The sequence below is a fragment of the Protopterus annectens genome, chromosome 1.part1, assembly GCF_019279795.1.
Source record: "Protopterus annectens isolate FY-2018-M chromosome 1.part1, PAN1.0, whole genome shotgun sequence".
NCBI lineage: Eukaryota > Metazoa > Chordata > Ceratodontiformes > Protopteridae > Protopterus > Protopterus annectens.
This window is the reverse complement of record NC_056726.1, coordinates 667,716,974-667,743,887: the sequence shown is the minus strand read 5'-3', so window position 1 is coordinate 667,743,887 and position 26,914 is coordinate 667,716,974. Positions and strand designations below refer to the sequence as shown.

At 35.2% G+C, this 26,914-nt stretch overlaps 1 protein-coding gene across 1 annotated transcript; it reads right to left on the bottom strand.

Moving 5' to 3' along the window:
• Positions 1-25,198, bottom strand: LOC122806798 (C-C motif chemokine 19-like). The gene is made up of 4 exons (XM_044077520.1): positions 25,011-25,198; positions 17,710-17,836; positions 11,312-11,411; positions 1-284 (listed from the first exon to the last, which is right to left on the bottom strand). Exons 1-4 carry the CDS (start codon positions 25,078-25,080, stop codon positions 252-254), a joined length of 330 nt encoding a protein of 109 aa, XP_043933455.1. The 5' UTR covers positions 25,081-25,198; the 3' UTR covers positions 1-251.
• Between the last annotated feature and the right edge of the window lie 1,716 nt (positions 25,199-26,914).

Here is a 26,914-nt window from a genome sequence, read left to right as displayed (position 1 = left end):
TAGCACATCATGTGAGGAATATTTAACCATTTATATAGCTGGATAAATTCCCTGCAGAATTCCATGTTTGCAAGATATGGTCTCCTGGCCCGTGGGAGGTATATGCCATTTGTTTGATCTTAGATTCACATTTGTAGTTTTATATCAGTATACTGTGCCTGAGACAGATAAGATGAAAGACAGAAGAGACAAAGTCTTCCTACAAGACCTCGGCCACGTTTCCCTTCCTGAAGTGCTGCCAATGTCGATTGTTATGCCTGTTTTTTCAGGGCTTGGCATGGTTTCTGAAAGAAAGCATGAAAACAAATTTAAACTATTAATTGTTGGAGACTGAAACAGTATAAATTTACAGTAATCTGAGTTATATCCATTAACAAAGCTAAGAGCTGATATCAACAAAAAATTGACTTAATATGAAATTGTTTACATAACTACTTTAGAAAAAGAACCTGAGCTGTGATATGCAATAATACATAATTACTGTTTCTGTTTTTTGGAAAGGGAGAGAAGCAATAATATATGTTATATGTGACATATTATCTGTCTTTCTGAAATGTGATGTGAAGCACAATGCTATAATGTTTTTCATAAGCAGTTTCCATGGTGTGCAACATTCCACAGGTAGGATAAATGTTTGATTTCCTCATTAATGGTGAAGCTCAAAAATTGACAGTCAACACCACATTATATCACAATCTTAACATACATATTAGCACCAACAGATGATACGGGGTAAACTCCTCACCTGTCTCAGCTGGAAGAAAAGCCAAAGGAAATGGTATTCTCCTAGCACAGATAGAGCACACACTTTCTCTTATTGCCTCAACCTCTTAGAAGAAGCTCACACCCTTACAGGCTGACTCCAAGCAATTTTGCTGCTTCTTCACCATAGGTCATAAGTCCGAGCACCGTAGCTTAGTACTTAAAAATCCATCTGGCTTCCCAGTCAACAGAAAGTGACTTCTTCCTCAGCACCCTACTATTTAAACTGCTTAAACAAAGTATATTCTCCTATTTGATTAGCAGATTCATTATAAGGGAGAGGACCTACTGTGTTCATTTGTAACCAGTTCAAGCTTCCACTTTTCACATCATCAAAACAATCAAAAGTGCAATAACCAGAGCTTCTCAATCCCAGGCCCTAAAGCTTAGCAAGCCCCACCACCAATCATAATGGACACAGCAAACTACTTGGACTTCAGGAAATCACTTAGGGTCATCTTACTACGTCATTGTTTTCATAAGCGTAAGATGATATAAAAAAAGCAAACCAATTACCTTTTTGTTCAAGTTACTAATAATCCTGTCTTGTGTGACTACTCCTTTCCCACCTATCATCAAACATTTGTTACACTCTAACCCTCCTCTCTTTACCCAGCACAACATAAACTTTCACTACACTCTCTCAGTTTCCTGCTGCTTCTTCTTTCACATATTCTGCTCTTTGGACTGCTGCAAAATCCTGCCTTATTTGCATAATTTTTCAAAAATTGCCACAAATCACCTGTGAACTATCAAGTATAATGGACATACTCCCCCCAAAACAAACGCATGCACTCGCACGCATAGCTGGTAGAAATAATCCTAAATCTGATTCACAGTTGTTAACAGATATGACACTTTAATGGAAATGGAACTGGGGAGGATCTCAAAGAGAAAGCTGCAATAATTACGGCCCTCAGATTCTTCCTTACAAAATTTGAGATAGGTAGCCTCGGGACTTCAGATTCTAAAGACAGTAGGAGTTTGTATACTGGGACAAGGTACTATATTACAAAGAATGGACTCCTGATGGCAGGCTATGGATTAGTTATGCAGCACCTGGTAATCCCAAGGTTCTGTAATTTGGCACTTCTGGCCATAACTCTAAATATTTCTTATGCAGTTGGTCTAGGTATAAAGTAAGACAAAAGGAGCCGTCACAAAATTTGTATTGTTTGGGTATTACAAAAAGCATGAAGGTTTATATCATAACTGTGAAACCGCACAACATTGAACGGCATTTCATCAAATCTGAAACCTCAAATGCTGACAATATTGAAGCCTCGGAATATCGAATTCTTACCCAGGGCAAGAATTTGGTGGGGCATTCCACGGCTTCGCTATTTCCTCCACTGTGGTGCAATCTCGGAGTTGGTATATTTAAGTAGGGGTGTGTGGGGGCACAGCCCCCCATATCAGGGGGTGTGCTTGTGTTGTGTGTGTGTGTTTCTCAGAACAGCAAATGTTTTCCCTGGGAAATAATTTGCTGTTCTGAGCTTTTGATGATATCACATTTTGCACTTCCAAGTTCGAGCTTATGGTGTTTGATATTTTGGAAGTTCAATTATGTGATATAAACCTGAAGCTGACCTGTAAGATATGCGACTGATGCTAAAAAAGTTAGCAAGGCAACAGACAAAGCTAGGGGTGCTTTGAAGACATTACTTGCTACTGAAAAACAATATGGGCTGGTAGCCATGGTATTCAGAGTACCCCAAAATCACAGATAAGAGTTATATCTTAGATTATACCATGGGGTACCCCCAAGACTTTGATGTTCTTTTTTTTTTTGAAGCAGAAAACATGGGAAATGTTTTGTTTTCACCTTTGTTGTACCTGATGGATATCTCCTGTACTTTCATCCAATTGTTCCTTTTGTTCTGTTGGGTATGGACCTAGGCATTTATGGATTAGCAAGAGTGTTATAATCTATTTGTTCCTGCCCAGGTATCCTTATTAGCCATTCATTTCACCTTTACAAAGAGTAGATGATCGGGAGTGGAATGGCTTCAGGTCCAATGGAACAACCTACCACTATGCCTCTTTTCTTATTATTGCTTGGCTAAACAATTCTTGTAAACTGGTCAGGCAGTTGATATTGTTGTAGCCTTTTCTTTTTCTTTTGCTTCTGCAAGGGACATAAATCAGCAGGAGAATCTCTGCCCACACATAGTGAAGCACTACAATTAGCTTCTTTGGTTTCCACTTGGAATTTGTGCTCTGTATGTGTGCTTTGAGCTTGTGCCTCTTCTGTTCCATCTAGCCCCACCAGTAGCCATCAGTGTGCACTACCTCTTCATTCAGCTATGTACCTGCAAGCTTTGTCAGTTGCCTGAGCCAGAGGTTCAACTTAGTTCACCTCAGTCATTGCCAGAATATTATCCCTCTGCACCAAAAGAATAGTCTACTGGCAAATGCTTCTTTTAGAAATTGTCAGCATTGTAGATTTGACACTGGTGATACTCATGAAAAGAATGATTAACTTCTTGTCAAACATGCTGACCTATTTGTGGAAGTGGTGTAAGATAAAGCAGTTAAAAACTGCATCCTACTACCCACAAACAAACGGTTTGCTGGAGATGTTCAACTCTACTATTAAAAACATGCTGAGAGCAGTCACTAAACAGTTTAAGTGGGAGTGGGCCAAGTACCTGCCCTGTCTTTCCTTTGTCTACAGGGAGGTACCCCAAGAATCTACATTGTTTTCATAGTTTGAGCTACTTTTTAGTCACAGGATGAGGGGGCTACTAGAGTTAATTCTCGATGAATGGGTATGTGAGGAGAATTCTCAAAAAAGTCTTCTGTGTTGTACATGCTTATTTTCATAGCTTACTTTAAGTATTATTTTTTTTTTATGACCAGACAGCAAGGGTGTCAGAGAATTATTATCAGACTAAAGGTAATAGTGATTATTCTTTTTCAGCAAAATATGGGTCAAGCAACATGAAAGGGCATTTCTTTTGTTGGAGGGAAGGTAAGCAGCATTAGTTATGTGATGGAGTTGCCAAACAGGGGGCAGAAACACAAGCTACACTAGTTGGACTATTAGCAGAGGGAAATAAATCTGTTTCCTGTAGTCCAGGGTTTGATTCCTGCAACCTTCCTCTGCCTACTGTGTGACTTTAAGTAAGCCGTTTGAAAAGCTATTTCTCTGGCAATTGTAAAAAAAAAAAGTTCCTGAATTGCCTCCTGGAGTGCATGCCTAGTAACTACTTCTGAATGATTTTATCATTATGAAGCTCTCCCATGATAGAGGACCATTGGTATTCATTATTTTCAGAAGGGGAAGGGAAAATTATGGAGGTATCATGTAGTGTCTTTTTAGTGAATCTCAGCTTGACACTACAGTGGACGATGAAGTGCTGTCAGAACAGCTATCTTATAGGTGAGCACAAGAAACCCAGGCAGTGCTACTAGAGTTGGGGACATATTTAGAGTTAAGACAGGGGTACCCAACTTGTGGAACACCATATGGAGACAGATAACCAATGTCCAACCAAACAGCCTTCTTAGAAAATGTTGCAACAAGTTAAATAAGCCAAGTGAGAAAAAGTGCAGGAAAATTTGGATTTGGGTGTGATCCAGGAATACAGTTTCTGTCTGCCCTCACTGCTAAAGCTGGCACTGAAAAAGGAAGGGAGCAGCAGGTTTGGTTTAGCCAACAGGAAATTAAAGAATCATACTGTGTTCTCCAAAGGGATTAGCATACCAACTAGTATATATTTGTCATAGACCCAAGCCAAGTGAATAGGGATATGCAAATGTGGGGAAGTAATGCTTGGAGAGGGTATGGACTCTCTGAAATCTTTGGTATTAAATATATAGTAGCGAATTCACAGCAGTTACAGAACAAAATGTATTGAAGTGGTTACACTTAGCTAGTGAGGAAAAGGGTAATCTTTTTAAATGGAATTTGGGATGACAGTTCTAGAGTATGGCAATCGAGTGCAAAAGAGGTGCAGAGTAATGCAAGTGAAGATGGACTGGGAAGGCAGGAACCTTGGTAGTGTAATTTAAAATGCACTTGCAACCCATGCTATAACTATTGGAGGTCTCTGAAAAAACTCACGTTTTTTTCCTACAGTAGGATAGAATTGTCAAGAGCTGTGTGATTAGGTGTAGCTGTGTAAAGTAGAATGGAATTGCTTTCTAGAGCATCACTTCCCATCAAGAGATGCAATACCTGATGATGAAATTAACTCCTTCTGCATTCTAAGCAATGTGGTTTAAAGAGAAAAAATATATTTTTTAATTTGAAAGTATTAACCTCTAAATAGTGCTGAACTGAACAAAAAATAGTGTTTTTCTTCATTTTGGCTGATTTTTGGTTTTGAGAAAATTCTATCCTGCAAGAAAATAAAAATTAATTAATTAATGTGGACCACTGAATTTTCATCTTTATTTCAAATTATGTATTTGATGAACTGTATCAAACCTATAGATGGTAAAGTGTTTTAAAGGGAATACAGATTGAATAAAATACAGCATTCTTTCCAAGACTCAGTAAGTTTAAATAAAGTGCATATGCTCATATGCAGTTACAAAATTATTATAATTATTGCAAAGTCTTAATGGCAGCTAGGCAACAATATTCTCTGGAAAACAGTAAGGAGAGAATTTAGAGAGACTGTTTGGCCCTAAGATATTATGATTTTATGTATTTGTTAGATTATTGAAGAGTGTTTGGTAAATGAGAGTTCAGTGCCAGATTTGTCTGGTTTGGTTGGTGACATTCTGTACTAAGATTTTAAGAAAAATAGTTTTGGATAAGAGACTGTTATTGTTGTTAAGATTGCACTAGTAGGTACTAAGTTCAGAATGAGGTGAATGAAATCTTGGGGAGTCAGTGGTTACAAAAATGCTCATTGACTTCTTCTTTCGGCTGCTCCCATTAGAGGTCACCACAGCGGATCATCTGTTTCCATTTCTTCCTGTCCTCTGCGTCTTGCTCTGTCACACCAACCACTTGCATGTCCTCTCTCACCACATCCATAAACCTTATCTTAGGCCTTCCTCTTTTCCTGTTACCTGGAATCTTCATCCTTAGCATATATACTCTGCATCCCTACTCTGCACATGTCCAAACCAATGTAATCTTGCCTCTCTGGCTTTGTCTCCAAACCTTCCAACCTGGGCTGACCCTCTAATATACTTATTCCTAATCCTGTCCACCCTCGTCACACCCAGTGTAAATCTTAACATCTTTAACACTGCCATGTCCAGCTCTGACTCCTGCCTTTTTGTTAATGTCACTGTCTCCAACCCATATAACATAGCTGGTCTCACTACCCTCTTTTAGACCTTCCCTTTCTCTCTTACTGGTACTAGTCTGTCACAAATCACTCCTGACACTCTTCTCCACCCACTCCATCCTGACTGTACTCCCTTCTTCACCTCTCTTCCATACTCACCATTACTCTGAACTGTTGATCCCAAGTATTTAAACCTCATCCACCTTTGCCACCTCAACTCCCTGCATCCTCACCATTCCTCTATCTTCCCTCTCATTCACACACATATATTCTGTCTTAGTCCTGCTGACCTTCATTCCTCTTCTCTCTAGAGTATATCTCCACCTCTCCAGGGTCTCCTCCACCTGTTCCCTACTCTCACTACAGATCACAATGTCATCTGCAAACATCATAGTCCATGGGGACTCCTGTCTGATCTCGTCTGTCAACCTGTCCATCACCATTGCAAATAAGAAAGGGCTCAGAGCTGATCCTTGATGTAATCCCACCTCCACCTTAAACGCATCCGTCACTCCCACTGCAGACCTCACCGCTGTCACACTACCCTCGTACATATCCTGTACCACTCTTACATACTTCTCTGACACTCCCAACTTCCTCATACAATACCACAACTCCTCTCTAGGCACCCTATCATATGCTTTCCCTAAGTCCACAAAGACACAATGCAACTCCTTCTGACCTTCCCTGTACTTCTCCATCAACACTCTCAGAGCAAACAATTCATCTGTAGTGCTCTTTCCTGGCATGAAACCATACTGCTGATCACTAATCATCACCTCCCTTCTTAACCTAGCTTCCACTACTCTTTCCCATAACGTCATGCTCTGACTATGAAGTGTAAATGTTAATTGAGTGTGGCAGGTGTTGCATATTACTTGAGAAAGTAATGCACCTTTGCCATATGCTGTTAATAATGATCACCCATCACATATTCATTTTGTGATTGGTGGTATGATTCTTGAGTTGAAAGCCTTGACCAGCTCAAATAAATTATTGCTAGCAATGTCAGATTTAAGGCCTATACCTGAGCACCTTACAGTATAAATCCTATCTGCAGATCTAAAAGGAGGAAGAACGAGGTCTGTTATGACGCATTATCAAAGTTCAGGGACAGATCAGTATTTAAGAAACATAAGAAATCCAGAAAAAGAAAATCTAACAGCAGTCTGGTGAGAAAATGTGTCCAGGATAAAGAAAGGCGTGCAAGTTCAGAGAAGAAGGGAAATAGAATAATCTGTCAATTCATAATAGAGCAAAGAAAAAATAGACAATGGCATACTGTAACTGAAGAAAATGTACAGAGATTGGCAATAAAGAATGAAGAAATGTACAGATCTACTAAATGAATGGTTTGCTTTCTATTTCTGAAAGCAGCAAACATGATTCAGAAGCAGAAATCTCTAAAGAAAGTTAGATAAACCAGTTTATGGAAGAAAAGCCACATAATCTAATCTAAGGCTCCTAATCTCTTTACTGAATCTACCTGCAACTACTACCATGACAATGGTTAGGTAACTTGCTATCCCATATTGTGAATAATAGAATACATTCCAGAAACATTTCTCACCGTTTTTATGTGGCATCTTATATGCATATATCTTACATGCATATAGGAATTTATGTATTACATGTATGATTGCACTGCTTTTTATCATTATATTAGATTACATTTTCTATATATTTTTTAATTTCTCAATGTAATCTGACTGGGACTTTTAAACTTACCCTATTTGCATTCAAGCTTACCATTATGTTCTAAATTTTGTTATATATTCATGCTGTATATAATGCTGTTGATTGAAAGCCTGTGATGTATTTTCTGCTATTTGAGCTTGGATAGTGGCTGAAAAGGGTCAATAGCCAGTCCACTTACCTGGTGAACAAATAGTAACTAACTAGCTAACTAACTAACTAAATAAATAAAGTAAAATGGAATTAGACCTGATGACATTTACATCATTATTCATATAGCATATGGTTTTCACATGGGAGAGGGAAGGCCCCCATTCCATTATACAGGAGTCTGATCCATGAGAGTTTTTGGGATGACTGGATTATAAAAAGAAATGATAATTATAATTGTTTGTGTGTGGGATGATTGGGTTGGCTTATTTGGACATGTATACCAGCAGTTGTTATTATTAATAGAATATTTCTTAATATCTGTAATAGAATATTAAGGCATCTGACGCTATTATAATAATTGCAGTTTGTCTCAGCTGAGTAATTACCTTGTCTTTGTGGTCAGATCTTTGTTTGTCCATAGAGAAAAAGACCACTACCATAGAACCGGATAAATTGGGCCAATGAGTTGATTGGTAACATAAGTTAACTGGATAAACAACAAAAAAAGAGTATGGCTGGTATAAAGGCAACAAAAAACAACACTAACCAGTCACCAAGTGCAGCAAACCACAGCTGAGTTCCAAACACAAACCAAGTGTAATGTAGAAAACTGCCACAACACATTAATGTATTAACAGTGAAAATGTGTTATGGCAGCTTTCCACATTAAAACTTGGTTTTAACTGGAAGCTTTGTTCCCAGGTCATTATTCACAGGAAAAGTGTCGTGGCAGTTTCTTGGTTTGTGTTTGGAACTCAGCTGTGGTTTGCTGCACTTGGTGACTGGTTAGTGTTGTTATAAGTTGACTGGATATTTCAGAAGGATCTGAAGTTTGGATTGGTAGAGGAATTTTGAGATGAGCTGAGGAGTGAAAAATATGTGTCCTTTGGTTGGATGCAGTTGTGTCTGATCAGGTGAGTCCTCAAATATTTGTTGTGTTGATTGCTGGCATTTTGGATAAGGCGGGTTTTCCTAACCAAGCCAGACAATATATTATTGGTAAAGGGTAGAATAAAATAGAAGCTTGTTGTTTTTTTTATTTTTATTTATAGTTGCATATCAATATAGAAACATGTATTGTTTGAGTTTTTTATCCTTTATGAGCTCAGGGTTTGTTAACTGCTGTCTTTATTTTTGAGGTTCATATGTTTATATGTGTATCTAAGCTAATGAGCAATGGGGCCTTTATAGGCCTATCTTAGCTGTGCATCCCAAATCTACCCCACAAGTTTAGGCTATACTGTGTTTGGTGATACCGTGGGTTAACTGGGTGGGTGGGAGATCACCACAACATTAGATTACCTTATGACAACAGACATGGCAATATTTACCTTTTGTTGCATACAAGAGGGATGATTAATAAAGGCAAGACTATACTGCAGCATCATATGTTCCTACTAAATAGTCTTACTGTTTTTTTTTATTTTATTGAGATGAATTGTTATGATCATGTATGGAGGTTATAAAGGTTATGTTAGATAATTCTGCAGTATTACTTTTATATTATAATGATAAGGAAACTGGAACTCATCAAGATATATATGTTTAAGTACAGATTCACTGATGCTATCAAGATTTGAATACAAGTATGTCATGTACTGAGATGTTGTTATTATGGTCTTGTTATACCTGTTTATGAATGTTTGGAGATTATTGTTTAAAGTATTTTGACTTGGTTATTTGACTGTGATATTCGATCTTGACTATGTATATAGAAAATAACAAAAAAGATGATGCTAAAAATAATTCTTAAAGAACAGAACATAAATCAAGTAGAACCACTGCGTAACCTATGCAAAAAATTAAAAATCATTACTGAAGATTAGGATTCATAAAGACTGAAAACGACAGATGTAAACTCCTTTCTTAAGGGAGAAGACTATGCCCATTGCTAAGAATAGCAACCACTGTTGCAAAGGTAATTGAATCAGTAATGAAATAAATGATTTTTAAATAGATGCTGCCATCAAACCAAAATATCCAAGGCAGTAGAGACTCAGAATAGTAAAATAATTAAAGGGAAACTTAACAGTACGTGTCATCCCAGTGTATTAGAATATAAGTATGATTTTTTATGTGGTCTACATAGTCCTTAGAATTATTAGTTTCAGACCAGAAATGACACAAATGAAAACTGCATTTATTGCATAAGAATTTCTAAAGGCTTCTGGGTAGCAAAGAATTGCATTGGTTTAATCTTTGCTACTAGGACACCATCATTATACACTAAGGCAAAATTGTTAAGGCAACTAATAACAGATCAGAAAGTATGCTGCAAATTGTTATATTTTCTAAAAATACATATCATTTCCAGAATTGTATATGCTGTTAAGTGATCATCCAATGAACCAACAATCTCTGAAAACACTGCAATGAAAAGTTATTGAATACATTGCCACCTTCTGTAGCCTTCAAAACAGCCACTTGAAACAAGTTGAAGGGCTGCCATGATTGCTTCATGGAGAATTCATAGAGATGGCAAACAAACTATTCAGAAAGCTTCTGGAATTTTTATTACAGTCTGTGTCTTATACATAACTCAGTGATCATATCTGCCTAATTTATAAGGCGATGTCTGATCCCATCCCATTTAAAAGTCTTTTTATGGACCTCACCAGTAGGAGAACTAACATTTCGAATAAGAACCTAAATAAATGACAATAGAAGATGGAAAAGTGGAAATATTTTAGATATCATCGCCAAAGATTATGGAAGAAGCTTACCTTTACAAACAGAAAAACATACTTTATTAACATTTGTGTTACATGTATATACATGTTTGTGTGTGTGTATGTGTGTGTGTGTTGTGTGTGTGTGTGTGTGTGTGTGTGTGTGTGTGTGTGTGTGTGTGTGTGTGTGTGTGTGTGTATCTTTCTCTCTCTCTCTCTCTCTCTATATATATATATATATATATATATATATATATATATATAAGCTATTACACTGGGATACGGATTTCAAGTTTCTTGAAGGAAAGGTATGCTGTTAACTTGATGATCGATTTCTCCACAGTTAAGTGGGACTCACCCTGCCCTTGTTCCCCATGTTCGATACATTCCTGGATGTGAAAATGGGGAGACCTGCTATAGTCTGTAAGGACCATAGATATGGATTTGCCAGAGCTGCATACAATATTAAGCATTCTCCAAGGCCACAAGTTCCAACAAAAAGGATTGAATGAGCTGGATGGTTGTTCCACAACATAACTACATTACTTATTTGTGGTAAATAGATGGGGGTACAAATAACATAAAGCAGTAGACTGTTGCAGAGTGAGAGTTAAATAAAACAAATGTTCAGTATTGCCAATCTGATCATCCTTAAAAGATGCCCTAACATATCTATCTGTTACCCTCCCACTAATAAACTAAATTAAATACTCCCCAACAAGAGTATTTCACAGTTGCATTACCAAGGAGAACTGAAATGAATTAGAATAATGGCATTACCTTTTGCTTCTGACAATTTCTCTTCACTTTCCTCATGAGTTCGAGTACCCAGGATGATTTATCTGGAGCACATAACTGTCTGTTTTTCTTAGTAATAAACCTAATATTGAGATTAGCCAAAGAAAACAAAATTAATCTTGAAACTGAGTGATAAATATAATAACATCTTCAATCTTAGTGCCACATTGTCAGTACAAAAGGCTGAACATTCAGCTATACTGTATGCCTCATTAAGAGAAAGGTGTTTTGAGGTTTGATCTTTTGCTATGATGCTTAAGATAAGCAAATGATCTTCATAGTTACTTTATACTGCTATTTCAAAAGTACTGGTTAACTATACCTTTAGAAGAAAAAAATGCAGACTTAATAGTTTCATGATTCTGAATCCAGGATGAGTAATCCTTCTTCTCAATTTTCTACCAGCACTTTATTTGTCTGTTGAGGTGCACTTCTTTTTTTTACTCAAATGATTTTTATTTTGATGAAATAACACAATAATTTAATACATTCATAACATTCAATAACTATTTACAGTATTTACATTCAGCCTGACAAAAAGGATTCAGACAAAAACATTTGTAGTTAAATAATAAGTTAATATATAAACTATGATAGTTAGGAAGAGTTTAGTTCTATCTGTATGGCATCAATCAGATTCAAAACTTTCCTCCACGGGCTATTAACCAATGGCTTAGGAAAAGTTCTTAACTCTTTAGTTCTTTTCTCCATTAGTATGCATTTCTTCAGTGATGATAGGAATTCCTCCATTGTGGGTGCTACATAAGAGTTCCATCTTCTAGTTATACATTTTCTGGCTATTGCTAACATTGTCCACAATAAGTACAGGTCATCTTTCTTTATATTATTACTATTAATAACATCCAATAAAAGTAACGACTTTGTCCAAACAAATATATCAGTACAGATAGCTTGAAGAAATTTGTTAATATCATTCCAATATGGTTTAATATTAGTACAGTCATAAAAATATGAGACCAGTCAGCATTAGTGGACAGATGACATCTCCAACATAACTTGCTGTTTGAAGGGTTCATTTTTGAGAGTTCCCATGTGTCAAAAAGGATCTGTTTAGAAATTTCCAATGAAAAATCCTCCAGAATTGTGAGTAAAAAATTAGTTTAACTGAAAATAAAATGTTTGTTTTATCTTCCATTTATAATGATACTTGAAACCTTTTAGTTAGGAATTGCCAGTAAGAATCTTTAGGAGCTGACTTATAGACAATTAAAGTGTTATATAGATATGATAATTCATTCTTAACATTGATATTACTATATAGAATTCCAAAAATCCAGTTTATAAATTTTGGTATGGTTTTGAAGGATGAGTTATGTATTATTCTAAACAGATCCTTAGTGTATGCCGTGACACTCTGAAGAACCAACCAGTCATTAGGTGATAGGCCATAGGTTGACAATATACTTTGTGTGCTCCAAGCTTGTTGGTTTTCAATACATTGCAACCAACAAAATAGGTTATTATTTTTCCATAAACCAAAAATCTCTCTATGTGTTTTATCAGGGAAATCCCTTGTAATAGTAAATTGTATTAAAAATCTATGCCACAGTTTTATATCTAAATTTGTGTTAATGAATTTTCTAAACACATCAAAAATATTGTTTATTAGTGTTAGTTTAGTTAATTTTGTTGTACTATACTGTAAATTTAAACTTAGATAGTGCCATATCTTTTTATCTTTGTCAGTTACCAAAGTATTCTTTGATAAATAATTTTCATTCATTAGTATAATGGAGTATAACTGTTTCCAATTGGAAGAGTATCTAGGATTTATCCAATTCATCATTATTTTAATTATAGATGCCTTTATACAAGTTTCAGTCTCTGGGAATTTTAACCCCCTTTGTTCCCATTTTCTGATATGATGAGAATATGCCACTCTATTTATTTTGGGTTACCATGAGCATTTCATCAGAGTTGAAGTGATTTCTTTAAGGATTTTTTTTTCCTGGTAGAAGTATGAGGGCTTGTGCTATATATAATATTTTAGGTAACAAAACCATTTTTATCAGATTTAACCTATCTTCAAATGTTATAAACAAATTATTCCATTTGCTTATTAATGTCTTGATTAAGTCTATGGCTTTAGCATAGTTACACTGTAAGGTTTCCTCTATATTCTTGCCTAGGACTATTCCAAAATAGTCTAGAGTTGAAACGTGGTTTCCAATAATATGATTAACTGGAACCTGTATGTTCTTTTTTTTATTTAATAATACATATTTTGATTTAGATTTGTTGAAGGAGAGTCCTGTGATTTTTTTGGAAATTTGTTGTTACTATATCCACTTCACCTAACACTTCCTTAGAGTTGGGTAAGGTAAGTAAGACATCATCAGCAAACATCATTATTTTAGAAATATATTGGTCATATATATTTATACCTCTTATCTTTGGGTTATTACGTATTAAAATGGAAAGTATTTCTATGGCCAGAGCAAGTAGGATAGGGGACATGGGACATCCTTGTCTAATATTTCTAGTGATTTGGATTGCTTTGGATGTAAAGAGACCTAATTTGACATATGCTAGATTATTTTCATAGATTTTCTTTATCATTGTTATAAAAAAAGGGGAAGGGATCAAATAACTGTAAGACTTTAAATAAATAACCCCAATTTAAGGAGTCAAAGGTCTTTTGAATATCTAGACCTATGAGGTGCACTTATGTGGCCTCAAGTTTGATAAATCCTGTTTTTATATGTTTAAAGAAATTAAAGTGAATAACTAAAGTCTGCATAAAACAATGTGCAGAATTAAGGTGTTAACTCTTAACTGCCTTATGACAAGACAAGTGTCCCCCACACAACACACATAGGACACAACATGCTGCAAGCATCATAATCATATTCCTAAATTTAGCTCTAATCCTAAACCTAACCCAAACCAAATTGTAGGTCATATCCCTAAATCTAGTGCTAATCATAAACCTAACCCCAAACCTAATTGTAGGTCATATCCTTAAATCTAGCCATAAACATAAAACTAACCCAAACCTAATTGTAGCTCATATCCTTAAATCTAACCATAACCATAAACCTAGCCCAAACCATATTGTAGGTCATATCCTTAAATCTAGCTCTAACCATAAACCTAACCCAAACCTAATTGTAGGACTTATCCTAAACCGAACTTTAATTGATACCTAGTCCTAACCCTAAAGCTCACATCTTCTTTAAACCTATATTTAATCTTGAATGTAAAACTTTTTTAGGCATAAACCTAACTATAAATCAAACCTTAACTCAAGACCTAATGCTGACCAAATCCAAATCACAAGTATAAAACTGATATGAAAACTCACATCTGTTCCTAATGTTTCTGAGGTATATAGTATTATAGTATCAGCATACAACCAGATTGCATCTAATTCAAATGAAACAGTTTAATACAAACCAAATTTGACCAAAATGGTGAATAATAATCTACTACCCACTGATGTAACATATGCATATGCAGTTTAGGACAATAATCATTTAATTCAGATGCATTTAAGAGCAGATACTGAACCCTTTGTAATCAAGGGCCATAAAGCCAGACACATGCTCCTGGGGAAAAGAGCAGTACAGCCAAATATTGTCAGCATCATAATGCTTCACACTTTTACTTTGAATGAGCTCTCACATATGTGAGCACCATGAGACTGTTTCACACTTTTACTTTGAATGAGCTCTCACATATGTGAGCACCATGAGACTGTTGACATCAGTCTGTAACTAGGAGAGTAACTTACTAGAGAGAAACCTAAGTTTGACATACAAGGTTAGAGGATAACCACTTGAAAACTGTGGTAGAAAGGCCACAGTTAAAGTCAGATTTTTGATCAGGATATCATGGTTTGTGGTGGCAAATTCTGGTAGAGTTTAAACAAGAAATGCTTAAACATATGTTTGGATCACTCACCATTAAGACACCATTTAAAAATGTATCTACAATTAGATATCTAAATGGTAATATGAACCACGCTGCACAATATTGACCATAAATAGGGACTAATTGATTGCGGTTTACTGCTGAAGCCTGAAACTTCAAATAGCAGCCAACATGTTGAAGTGTAAATTATTTTCTTGTCATCAAAATTCAGTAAAGAAAATGAGATGCAAAACTTAATTATTTTTGATTTGCTTGTTTACAAAATGTATTGTGTTATTTATGTATACTAATTGTTTGTGGATCACAGAGAGACTTATATGTACTAAGCCATCCTGTCTTCTTGAATGGACTGACTGGTAGGCAAGCCAGATGTACCTGTGCTTGGCATGTCTGGTGTACCTGTGCTTGGCATGTCTGGTGTACCTGTGCTTGGCATGTCTGGTGTACCTGGGCTTGGCTTGTCAGGAAACACTATGTAGTCTGACAGCAGTACATAGAGCATACTGTAATGACACAGCTTAGGGTTTACAGGATGTCTTACCACATAGCCATATGCAACTACTTGAGAAGGTGTGGTACAAATCCTAAGATGCCTTTCCATGATGAGCTTTGGTATGCACTACTGACTGCCTGTGACTCATAAAGACCTCCTTACTGTAATGAGGGAATCTGCTGATGGCAAACTTCCACTGACCAGAGCAGAACTTGTTACTATCATTAAGTGAGGGTGGCAGGCTTGGATGTGACAACAGGTTTGTCTGTTCCTTAGAGTATTCTAGTGGCAGTAGGAGGGTTGTCCTGTACAACAGAGGGGTTATCTGGTTATCCTTCTTTTCTTTTTGTTTTTGCTGTATAACTGCCTTGCTTAGCTGTGATCGTTAGCAATATACTAACAGGGGAGGCAGATCGGCTGACTGTCAGGTGTAGCACCAGTAGTAATATACAGCTGGCTTCCCATGGTTTAGCCTGTTGAGAGTGATTGGTACTCCATTGCCATTCCTTTTATTAATGTCATTTCTATATAAACTCCATGCATATAGTACAATGTCTAAATGATAAGCTAAGCCAGCATACAATATCTTGCTCCATTGTGTACTACTTTCTATGAATTATAACAAGCTTTTGTTAGCAAATCTATGGCTTACTGCGCCTGCTTCACATTGTACAGCATATATAAACAGCTCCCTTTAAAATGAGTATGTCACCAACAACAAACTCACAGTTACATTAATTTGTTTTTCCACACATCAGAGAAAGAGTGGATTGGTGGCTTAGTGGTAAGATATCTACCTCACATTTCAAGAAACTGGTGTTCATTTCTTACTTTTCCTCACTGATTGTGTATAGTTTTGCATGATTTCCCCATGTCTTTTGGGTTTTCTCTGGGATCACTGGTTTCCTCTCATATCTCCAAAACATGCTGTTTGACTGACTACAGCAAATTATATATATATATATATATATATATATATATATATATATATATATATATATATATACATACACACACACACACACACACACACACACACAGATAAATAAATATATATATATATATATATATATATATATATATATATATATATATATATATTGTATTTACCCTTCATCATGTGGCCTCTGTCATGACTGAGAAGACTCCTCAGACCAGCCTAACTATTCAGTTAACAAATTAAAAAATAGAAAGAAAAGATATTTATTGCCAAAACAATGCCAAATCTATTTTAATAACACACTGAAAGCAAAGTTATTTTACAAGATTTTCAGATTCATTTTTATAGGGAAGGCAGTTTTAAGAAGACAACCCATCATTAATCGATATCACCCACCCATCTTTTGGCACACTATTGCCACCTTAGATGATAGGTATGGAGAACAATTTATTCATGCCTCACTCTGTATTTTTATGGCAGCATAGAAAGACTGCTGCAGCTGTGCCATAGTGTTTCATTTCAAAAACGGTGTTTCTGAGCAGAGTTTTTTTTCTTTTAGAATAACAAATTATTTCTTTAGATTACTTACCTGAACTACCTCACAGTATTATTATAGTACATGTGCTGAATGAAAGATGGGGGAAATTAATCTATCTTATCTGCCCTTTTAGCACAGGGAACATTTTATCTCCATTCTAGCCCTCTTTACTTTTCACCCTTTCTTCAACTATGCAGTGGTCTTTTGTATACCTTCATGCTTTCTTTATTCATGACCCCTTCAAGTAATCTAGCCTGTGAGTCCACAGCTCATACATTATTAAAGGGATTTAAAACTGTTATTATTATAAACAGAAATGCATTTTTTTTTATTTTTCACATCATGCCAGGACATGTAATTTGTATCAGGATGCATGAAAACAGGCATAATCCTACACAGCCTTGAAATAATTCCATTTCATTTATACCAGTCTTTGCATTTTGTTTAATATAATCTTTAAAACATTTCTGAATGTGGATGTAGGAAGAGTCACAGAAATCATTTTGAATACTTACACCACTGCTGGTATCTGGCAGCCATTATCTGTAGTCTGCAGGTGAAAGTCCTTTATAATATGAACAGGAATTTTGGCTTGGCTAACATCAAGGCAGCAGTCCACAGCAATATTACCAGTTCCAGCAGCTGCAAGAGAGAAAATCAAAATGCATTATCTAAATAGCAATTAAAAAAAGTATGTTAAGGTTAAAACAAATATTTTCAAAATGTGTGTTATAAAGAAATTAAACAAAATACAATGTGCAAAAAAGGAGTGCAGTCCACAGCAATATTACCAGTTCCAGCAGCTGCAAGAGAGAAAAGCATAATGCATTATCTAAATAGCAATTAAAAAAGTATGTTAAGGTTAAAACAAATATTTTCAAAATGTGTGTTATAAAGAAATTAAACAAAATACAATGTGCAAAAAAGGAGTGATTTAATAAACAAATAATAAATCCAGCTTAAGTATCTTAATTCACAGATTGAGTGAACTAGATAGACTGGTTATATACCACTATCTGACACCTTAAACTGTGTCAGATTATCACATGACACCTTGCTAGAACCAATAAGCAATAATGCAGTATAGATACTTTTTAAAATAAAAGTGGAAGAATAAATAAAGATGCATAACGCCATAAAACATGAGTGCAAAACTACTAGAATTAATATTTCAATGGTTTCATTTTCAAAACTAGTGCTAAAGCATTTATATCACTACTTAAACACTATTCAGTATGCAGTAATAATTGCCCTAATATACAGTGTTGAACATATCATACACACTATTTCTATATTTGAAGTCAAGTTCACTATACCATCAAGCATATACACTATTTAAAAATATGTCATGCGTCTTTCCTTTCTTTGCTTATATAACATCTGTTTTACTTTTCACATTTAAGTTACTTAGTTTAAAATCTTTCTTTATTTTATATTCTAGCTATCACTTCTTTTCCCCTGAATTACTCACCACTTTCTTTCTTTTCTACAACTTAGACTACTCATTTGCATTATATGTAAATAATAATAATAATAAGCTTTATTCTTAATTTTCTTAAAATATTTTGATTGCTGCAAGTTTGTGTTCTGTTTCAGTTGACATTATTTGTTTACACATATGCATTATTGTGTTATTGATCTTTGTTCTTGGTTTTATATATTTATTGTCTTGTTTGGAGCTTTTTTCTCTGGGCCACTGAAAAGGGTTATATTATTGGAATCAGTCTGCTCTAGTTAACAAATGAAATAAAGAAATAAATCAAGCAAGCAAGCAAACAAAACGATTTTAAAATGAACAACTACAGTATATTCAGACATAGTCAGCAACAGGCCTCCAGTAAAACTTGTCAATAACAATTTCTGTTTTGTAAAAACAATTCAATATCTTTACTTTGATGACTAAAACTAATTTTCCAACATATAAAATGTATTTTCACACTTAGTATAAGAGGTTGAATTCCTATAATGGGAATTATTAACATTCTTTTAATAATGCTTGTAGGGACTCAAACGGACAGTCACTGGCTTAGGAGGTCAATGTCATATCCATTAGGTCACTGGGGCCTGTTGCATGCTTTATGTTTCTGCATTACCTACCTAAAATGGCATACAGATCAGACACTCATCTATATAAAGTACACTATTTAGACATATAAATGAAATGCCCTGTGGATCTTGAGGTTTTGCATTGAGTAAGACTGAAAGACCTAGAGAATCATTAATGAAGCTGCACCGTTTGTAATGACCACATTTATATGTCCTTCACTTTTTGCAGTTAAACAGCATTGTCTACCTCAGCATAAGGCATGGACACAATGGCATGCTTTAATTTAATGATCTTCTTATAAGAAAATATTGGTTGTTTGACTAACACTGTGGAGAGTGGCCAGCCAATCAGTTTATGAATGAAGGCTCTTATACTGGTTTGCTTTATTATTTTTTTAATTAAAGTGCTTTTATTCAGTATTAAACTGTTGCTAAATCCCTGCCTTTTTTTTTTTTGCTTTTTTGCTGTGGGGTATTAAGAAACATACAACACTGCATCAATTTCTTATTTGCTGTCTTGGCATAGATAGCATGAACCTTTTTTTACTAAAGTAGTTCATATCATATGTTTCATATGTTACAAACATGCTAATCCACATAGTACAAAATGTTTACTTCCAACTTGCTATAAAAGAGAAGCACAAAATAATGCCATACTACTAGTATATTATAGTGATGTAAAGTAAGTAGACAAGTATGTTGGCATCTAGGCTTGAAAAAGATGTGTGATATTAGAGTTAGTATATATATATATATATATATATATATATATATATATATATATATATTATATATATATATATATATATATATAGTTTGGGAATGTGGGTCTAGCAACCAAATTGACAAGTATTGGGGGATTGTCCCATTTTCAAACTTGGTGATATTGTTTTGAGTTTGTCATCTCAAAGTGTGAGATGTTTTGGGGTCAATTAATCACTTGCCAATAAAATATGACATAATTATTCATAGTAACCCCTTATATCACTGTGTCTTGAATATGTGTATCAGTTCAAATTCTATCAAAACCATTAAATATCAGAAGAGCATTTCTATAAACAAAAATGCAACAGTCTAAAAGCACTACAGGTACAGTAAATCATGAGCTGATTGTATGAATTATGGTGGGTGTGATGCACTGATGCTGAGGATCCCTGTGCATCTTCATAGAAGGAAAATTGACTTTTCAGAAGTGTAACAACGTAAGAGTGATGGGGAGAGGGGCATATATGTCAATCTTGAACTTGAAGCATTTCAGAAAAATTCCCCTTCCCTGACAGACAGTGATGTCAAATTAAATATATATATATATATATATATATATATATATATATATATATATATATATATATATAAAAATGTGTGCGTGTTTGTGTGTGTGTGTGTGTGTGTGTGGCATGGGTGTAGGAAGTGCAACCCTCTAGTGTCAGAGGTCCACAGAGGCTTGCCTTCCTGCAGGCATATTTTGTTATGCCTAATGGTTTGTTTTTGCATTTTGCTGCTTTATTCTCAAATAAGACTGCGGTGGTGGTGCTGCGGTAGCATTGTTGCCTCACAGTAAGACATTGTCCTGTTCGATTCTCAGCTAGAGCGTCTTCTGTGTGGAGGCATGTGTGAATGGGCGTACCTTTGTTGAAGGTTGTGCGTCAGGGCCGGCAACTCGGCACGTAAAAATCTACTACCAATCATTAGCGGACCAGAGTTTCGCTGTGGCAATCCCTAACTGGGAAAAGCCAAAAAACACAACAACAACACCAAAATTTTAAGAGCTTGGTGTCTTGCAGTATGGAGTCTCAGACTTCTTTTGGAATTCCACTAATGGATTTATAACTGTAAGGGAGAAGTTAAAAGGAGGACACAGGTGCATATAATGACTGTTTCAGACAATAAAGAGTTAAGAAATTACTGAAAAAGTAGAGGAGAATTTAGGATATAATGAAACCCTATCATAAGATAGAATGCAAAACTAATAATCTTGTATACTCCTAATGTAGTATGTGAGCAGCATAATTTATTGTAGACTCAGTATCACACTCACTGTAAGTCTAATACTGAGTTTACAATAGATTACAATGCACAAATTCAATTCAGAGAATGCATTCTGAAATAATACAAACCAAGCTCAACATGTTATGTCTGCTAAACAAGATAAATAGCATAGTGCAAATTAATAATAGTGAGTTCTATTCAGAGTACAGTACACAGAATGCTGACCACCACTTGAGATATACACTGACATAAACAGTCCAGTAGTATGAAATCCATTTTAATGAATCACAAATTAAACTCGTCAGTATACTGTTGACCCCAAAGTACTTATCTCAGAACTTGAACTCCCTGCTCCTAGAACTGCTATACAGTACAAATGTGCACTGTATTTGTTCAATAATTCAGGAATTGACTAATTCCTGAACTAATTTATCTGCAACTTTCTAATTATTTCACTGATTAACACTATAGACAGTCATAACAACTAGTATCTGTACAGATTCATTCCATTTTTTAGACCAACATGAAGGATTATGAATGTCTTTGATCATAACCAGCATGTTATGTGATGAAGTCATGGCTATCAACAAATTCACCTTGAGAACGAAGCTTGAGAGCTGAATCTTGCATCCATTTCATGACCATATAATATTCTGGTTATGATTACAATGACCAGATCACAATTCTTTGTAGCACATGGAGTTTTACCTGCTCCCTTGTACTTCAAAAATTAGAAAAAAAAAAAAACAGTATAGTAGTGGAAAGCATTTTAGAGCTTAGAAAGCCATGATACACTGTCTGCTACCATACAGTGAGTGGCCACCCAAGAAGACCATAGAAAAGCCAATGACAAATTTTAAAAAGCCAAAATGAGGCATCTAAGATGGTTTAACAGCTTCCTGCCACTTTTCTGAGAGACACGTTCTCAACAGCACTGATACGATGCTTAAGAATTGTTAAGCACCTTTCGGACATCATGTCATGATTTTAAAAAGAAGTATGTTACTTTTTTAAATTAATATCACTGTATAAAGTGTACTCAGTTCCTTGTCTGGCTCAACAATAGCATCATCATCATCCCCCTTTTATGTCAGCTGCCACCATCTATCAATATTCAGTGCCACTCTCCTACCATCTTCAACAGTCATGTGCGCCTGTCTGCACAAATGTGAGTGAGTAGGATGGTTCTAGATGTACTGAGCACACACATTTCTTGTGAATTTGGTGATGCGTTCACAGTATACCCACAGTAATAGCAAGAAACATCTGTAGGACAGTTTACATAAAGAAAATAAATGGTTCATAAATGTTTTGCCACTTAGTGTGGATTAAAAATAAAATAAGATTACGTTTATTTCAGGTTAGTACACCAATGTGTATTTCACTTCAGCTACCAACTTCACTTATGGGGGGGTATTCATTTCTTTTGTCCTACTTGGAGTACAGAGTACTGCAGTTGGGGATAAGATGCATCCATTTTGTAATTGTGTTTCACCTGTAATTTAGCCATGTTTATTGGTCTCTTTTGTACCCTGATAACTCTTCAATTTCAATTTCATTTTCGGTAGTTGTCTTCCTTTCTACATGTCTACTCCTTGTTTTATTTGTATTCCTACATCTGTTATGTCATCCTCCCACCATCACTCTATTTCTACATGTTCTGCCTTCAGGTGTGACCAGACTCTCTCATCTTCTACCTGTTTAAATCTGCTATGAACTAATCCCTGATCTGTTTTTATTGCTTAATATGCTTTCTTTCAGCTTGGAAAATATAGTAAGTACAATCAAAGAATGGATGGCTGAACATAAATCAAGCAGAACCATAAAATACAACTAAAACAGTAATTTATAAGTTTTAAGAACTTTCCTTAAGTTACCTGTTTTATTTTCCCAAACTTGCCACTTCTCCTACGATTTGGTTCTCTTGCATTTTCAGTTTGTATTGCTCTTTACCCACGTGGCTAGTACCAGCACCATTATCTCTTATCTCCACTGCTCATTTATTTTACCCCAAACAAGCATTGCTACTGATGAGCCTTGTTTTCAGTTCACATATCTCTCCAGTCTTTCCTTATTTTTCTTACATACATTTCTTGTCAAGAAAAGTTGCAAAAAGCATGCCTGGACCATCCTTTCTGCTTTTCCTGAGCTTGCACCCAGATCTTTCTTTCTTTTCACTGCTTAAGCACAGTGTACAAGCAGATCTGAATTAGCCTATGAAATAATGTCATACTGGGCCTATTGTCTTGACAGAATAACGCATTTCATTAATGCTTGTTTTGATACTCCCCCACTTCTATTTTGAACAAGTGGCTCTTATCTCCAAATATATATAGATTTAAAATGTTACACTGATATGAAACTCTTTAATTATCTGAATCACTATATCACAGATATTCTAACTATTTCCAAGATATTTGTTGGACTAAGCACAGTATGATTTTCAGGAAAGGTGCTACAAGCTGCATGGCAATACTTACAACCTAAAAGTGTTTTGCTGCAATTACTTTTCAATGGAATTGAAAATTATTTACCAAGTTTCATTAACAACAGGAACATCTTAACCAATATTATGGATGAAGGTCAAAGATAAAATGTAATACATGATTACCTGCATGTAAGACTTCACATCTGCTGATACAACATACACATTTTATTGTAAGATCCTTTAATACATTGTTGCTATAGTACCTGTTAAGGAATGCATACACTATTGTAAAACATAAGTTATACATGACAATATTCATAGTAGCACTACTCAAAGATATCAATTAAACAATAAAATATAAAAAATATGTATTAGATGCTGTTTCTTTCTTAAGAATTCAGTTTTCTTACACCCAAGTTTTACACTGGCCACTGTTTGCTGTATATGTTAGTGTATTTCGTATATGTTACTCAGCAGTATAAATGCAGCACTCTGCATTTACTAAAATTTGGTTATTTGCTGCTTTGCATTATTTACAGCCACTGAATTTGAATATTATGATGTTCATTACACCATTAATATATTTTCATTCTTACATGACAAAATTAAGGAGTAAAGTATTTCCATTGCTATGTTACCATCAAAATCAGTTTAGTTTCTTGATTTCAATAATTCAGGCTTACTATACATAAGCACATGTAATTGACATGCAGGATATTCCATGTAAACAGGATGATGAAGAGTATGGCTTATCTTTAACCTCTGCTGTAAATTTACAGCATTATACATCAACATCATGGGAAAAAAATATCACATTACAGAGCTATAACCTTAAATCAGATGAATACAATGTATTTTTCACTATAACTTCATTGTGTACAAAAACTATGACTAATGATCTGTAATTGTTACAACTGAGTATTACTAGTTTAAGGAATGCAAAAACATAGATATTGCTTTAAAACCTAATAAAAGAAGTAGGGGATTTATAATCCCCTTATAAATCTGTTTCTGTTTATTCTGCCACTGCTTATAAACCTCCTCGTAAATGTGTTTTGTTTTATCCTGTCACTACTTCTTCACTATTAATGGAAAGCATTTGGCAGGATGTTGTTACTTAAATAATGACATTAATGCAGTATGTGAAGTTCAACATCTGTTCTTCATTTAGTAAACTGTCACAATGAGAAAGCTGGAAACTTTCCAAGAGCTTACATTTAGTCTCAGACCAAAACTGTGCAGTAAAAGAATTAAGCAGCAATATTATAGCTAGAAAGCAATATTTATTATAGCACACATTGTCCCTTCCAAATAGGAAGGGAGAGACAAAGGAAAAACTTCAAAAAGTCTTACCCTGGCAATGGGTCCAGAGAAGGAGGATACTAATAAAAATAACCAGGCTGACCGTTTTAAGACTCATCATTGTTTTTACTGTCTACTGTTTCCTTTTAGCTGAGACTGCAGACAATGAGAAGTATGAGTCGCTATGACTGATTCTCTCTCTCTCTCTCTCTCTGTCTCTGGCTCTTTATGACTAATCACTTCTCCAAGACTCTGGATTTCTTTGTTCATATCTGTTGTATTTATATAGTCACAGATCATGAGTAATCCAAGACCTTTCTGGTAACATGAACACTTGGCATAGGTCCATATAGTGGAACTTTGTGTGTGTGTGTGTGTGTGTGTGTGTGTGTGTGTGTGTGTCTATGGGGTAGAACACAAACTAGTTTCTTTTCCTTATTTATTACACTCAATACTACATTATGAAGTCATACTAACTAAATATACTGTTTATTTCACTGGTGGATATTAGGAAAATGTATTCTATGAAATAAAGTGTTAACTTTTTGTCCATTGTGTGATGCTCTCTTAAGCTATTCTTACTGTAAAGTATTCTGCAATGCACACAAGGTAACCAGGACACTGATTAAACTCCAGTGCAGTTAAGCATAAATGTGTCATGTGATATCCACAATTTTGCTTTTATTTTAAAGAAACAATACTCTGTTACCACTGAAATAAGGCAATACTGTGCTAAAAATTGTGCAGGTGAATATAGAAACATTGCTGCCTATAAGCAAATGCCTACAACAAGACAGACAGGATTGCACATTTCACTTAACTGATGTTTATATCATGAAATTCATTATGAGGACATACTAAGCACTTTGTCTACTTTACATCTTTCCAGTTGAAGTTATTTTGTATAGTCATGTTAATTAATGAACATATCTAGTGGTTAATATGGTTGTTGTTAATTACTTGCTCACTTTGAGAACAGTTCTTTTGCTCACTTTTAGAATAGTGCAAGTAATTTAACCATTTCTTCAACGACCAACAGCCATCCTGCACTATGCGATGCCTTTGATAATATGATAGATTAGGAAAATTACTGACATAGTCAAGTAATTATGTCACACCTCTGTGGTATCACATTGTTAGCAATAATCCTAATACTGTTTATGACAACTGTTAGAAACCTATGTGCTATAACTTCATTGATTCCCATAGCTGATTAGTTAGATGGATACTGCTTTTCACCATTCCTTTTGATTTACATTTTACATGGCCGCATCTTCTCACCTGACCATTTATCTGTCAACAACCAGCAAAAGATTACTGCAACTTTGATTACTTATTTGTGACATAATGATTGGTGTTTCAATTGGTCTTTCCTCTCATCCATGACACTGTGAATTCACTGCAAAACCTTCGAAGAGTTTAAATACTTGTCAGTGTTGCTATGGCATCACCCCCCACACGCACACGTATATACATTTTCTCTTTCTGTCACATACATGTGTGCCTATGCTGTACAGTATTGAAAAAGCAAGATTCTTAAAGACACATTTCCCTTACTTACATAACTAGTGCAACTTTTAACAAAATCGGAATGAAAACTTAGAAATATGTTTAAGGAACCATACAATTTTATATACCCTGAATGTGTGTGTATGTATGTGCATGTGTGTGTGTGTGTGTGTGTGTGTGTGTGTGTGTGTGTGTGTGTGTGTGTGTGCGTGTGTGTGTGTGTGTGTGTTTGTCTGCAACTCTTTCTGGATGTGATAAAGCCTGAAATTGTATTCTACACCACTTTATTTAGATTGAGAAAGTACAGGCTTGGCACTTCCTCTGTGATATGGTCTGTGTAATCTGCCTTTCATGGGGGTGTTTGATTACTACTGAATAAAGCTTCTTCAAGTGATTGATCAGTGAAAGGTTTCTCCAGGAAAAGGCTATAAGATGGAACATTGTTA

Bases quoted from the DNA above. Each gene is read 5' to 3' on its own strand.
- LOC122806798 (XM_044077520.1), bottom strand. From the start codon at position 25,080: ATGATGAGTCTTAAAACGGTCAGCCTGGTTATTTTTATTAGTATCCTC. The intron at 11,412-17,709 runs GTAAGTATTCAA...TCTCAATATTAG, and splicing joins TGCCAGATACCAGCAGTGGT to GTTTATTACTAAGAAAAACA. The intron at 285-11,311 runs GTAATGCCATTA...GCTTTCTTTCAG, and splicing joins GAAATTGTCAGAAGCAAAAG to AAACCATGCCAAGCCCTGAA.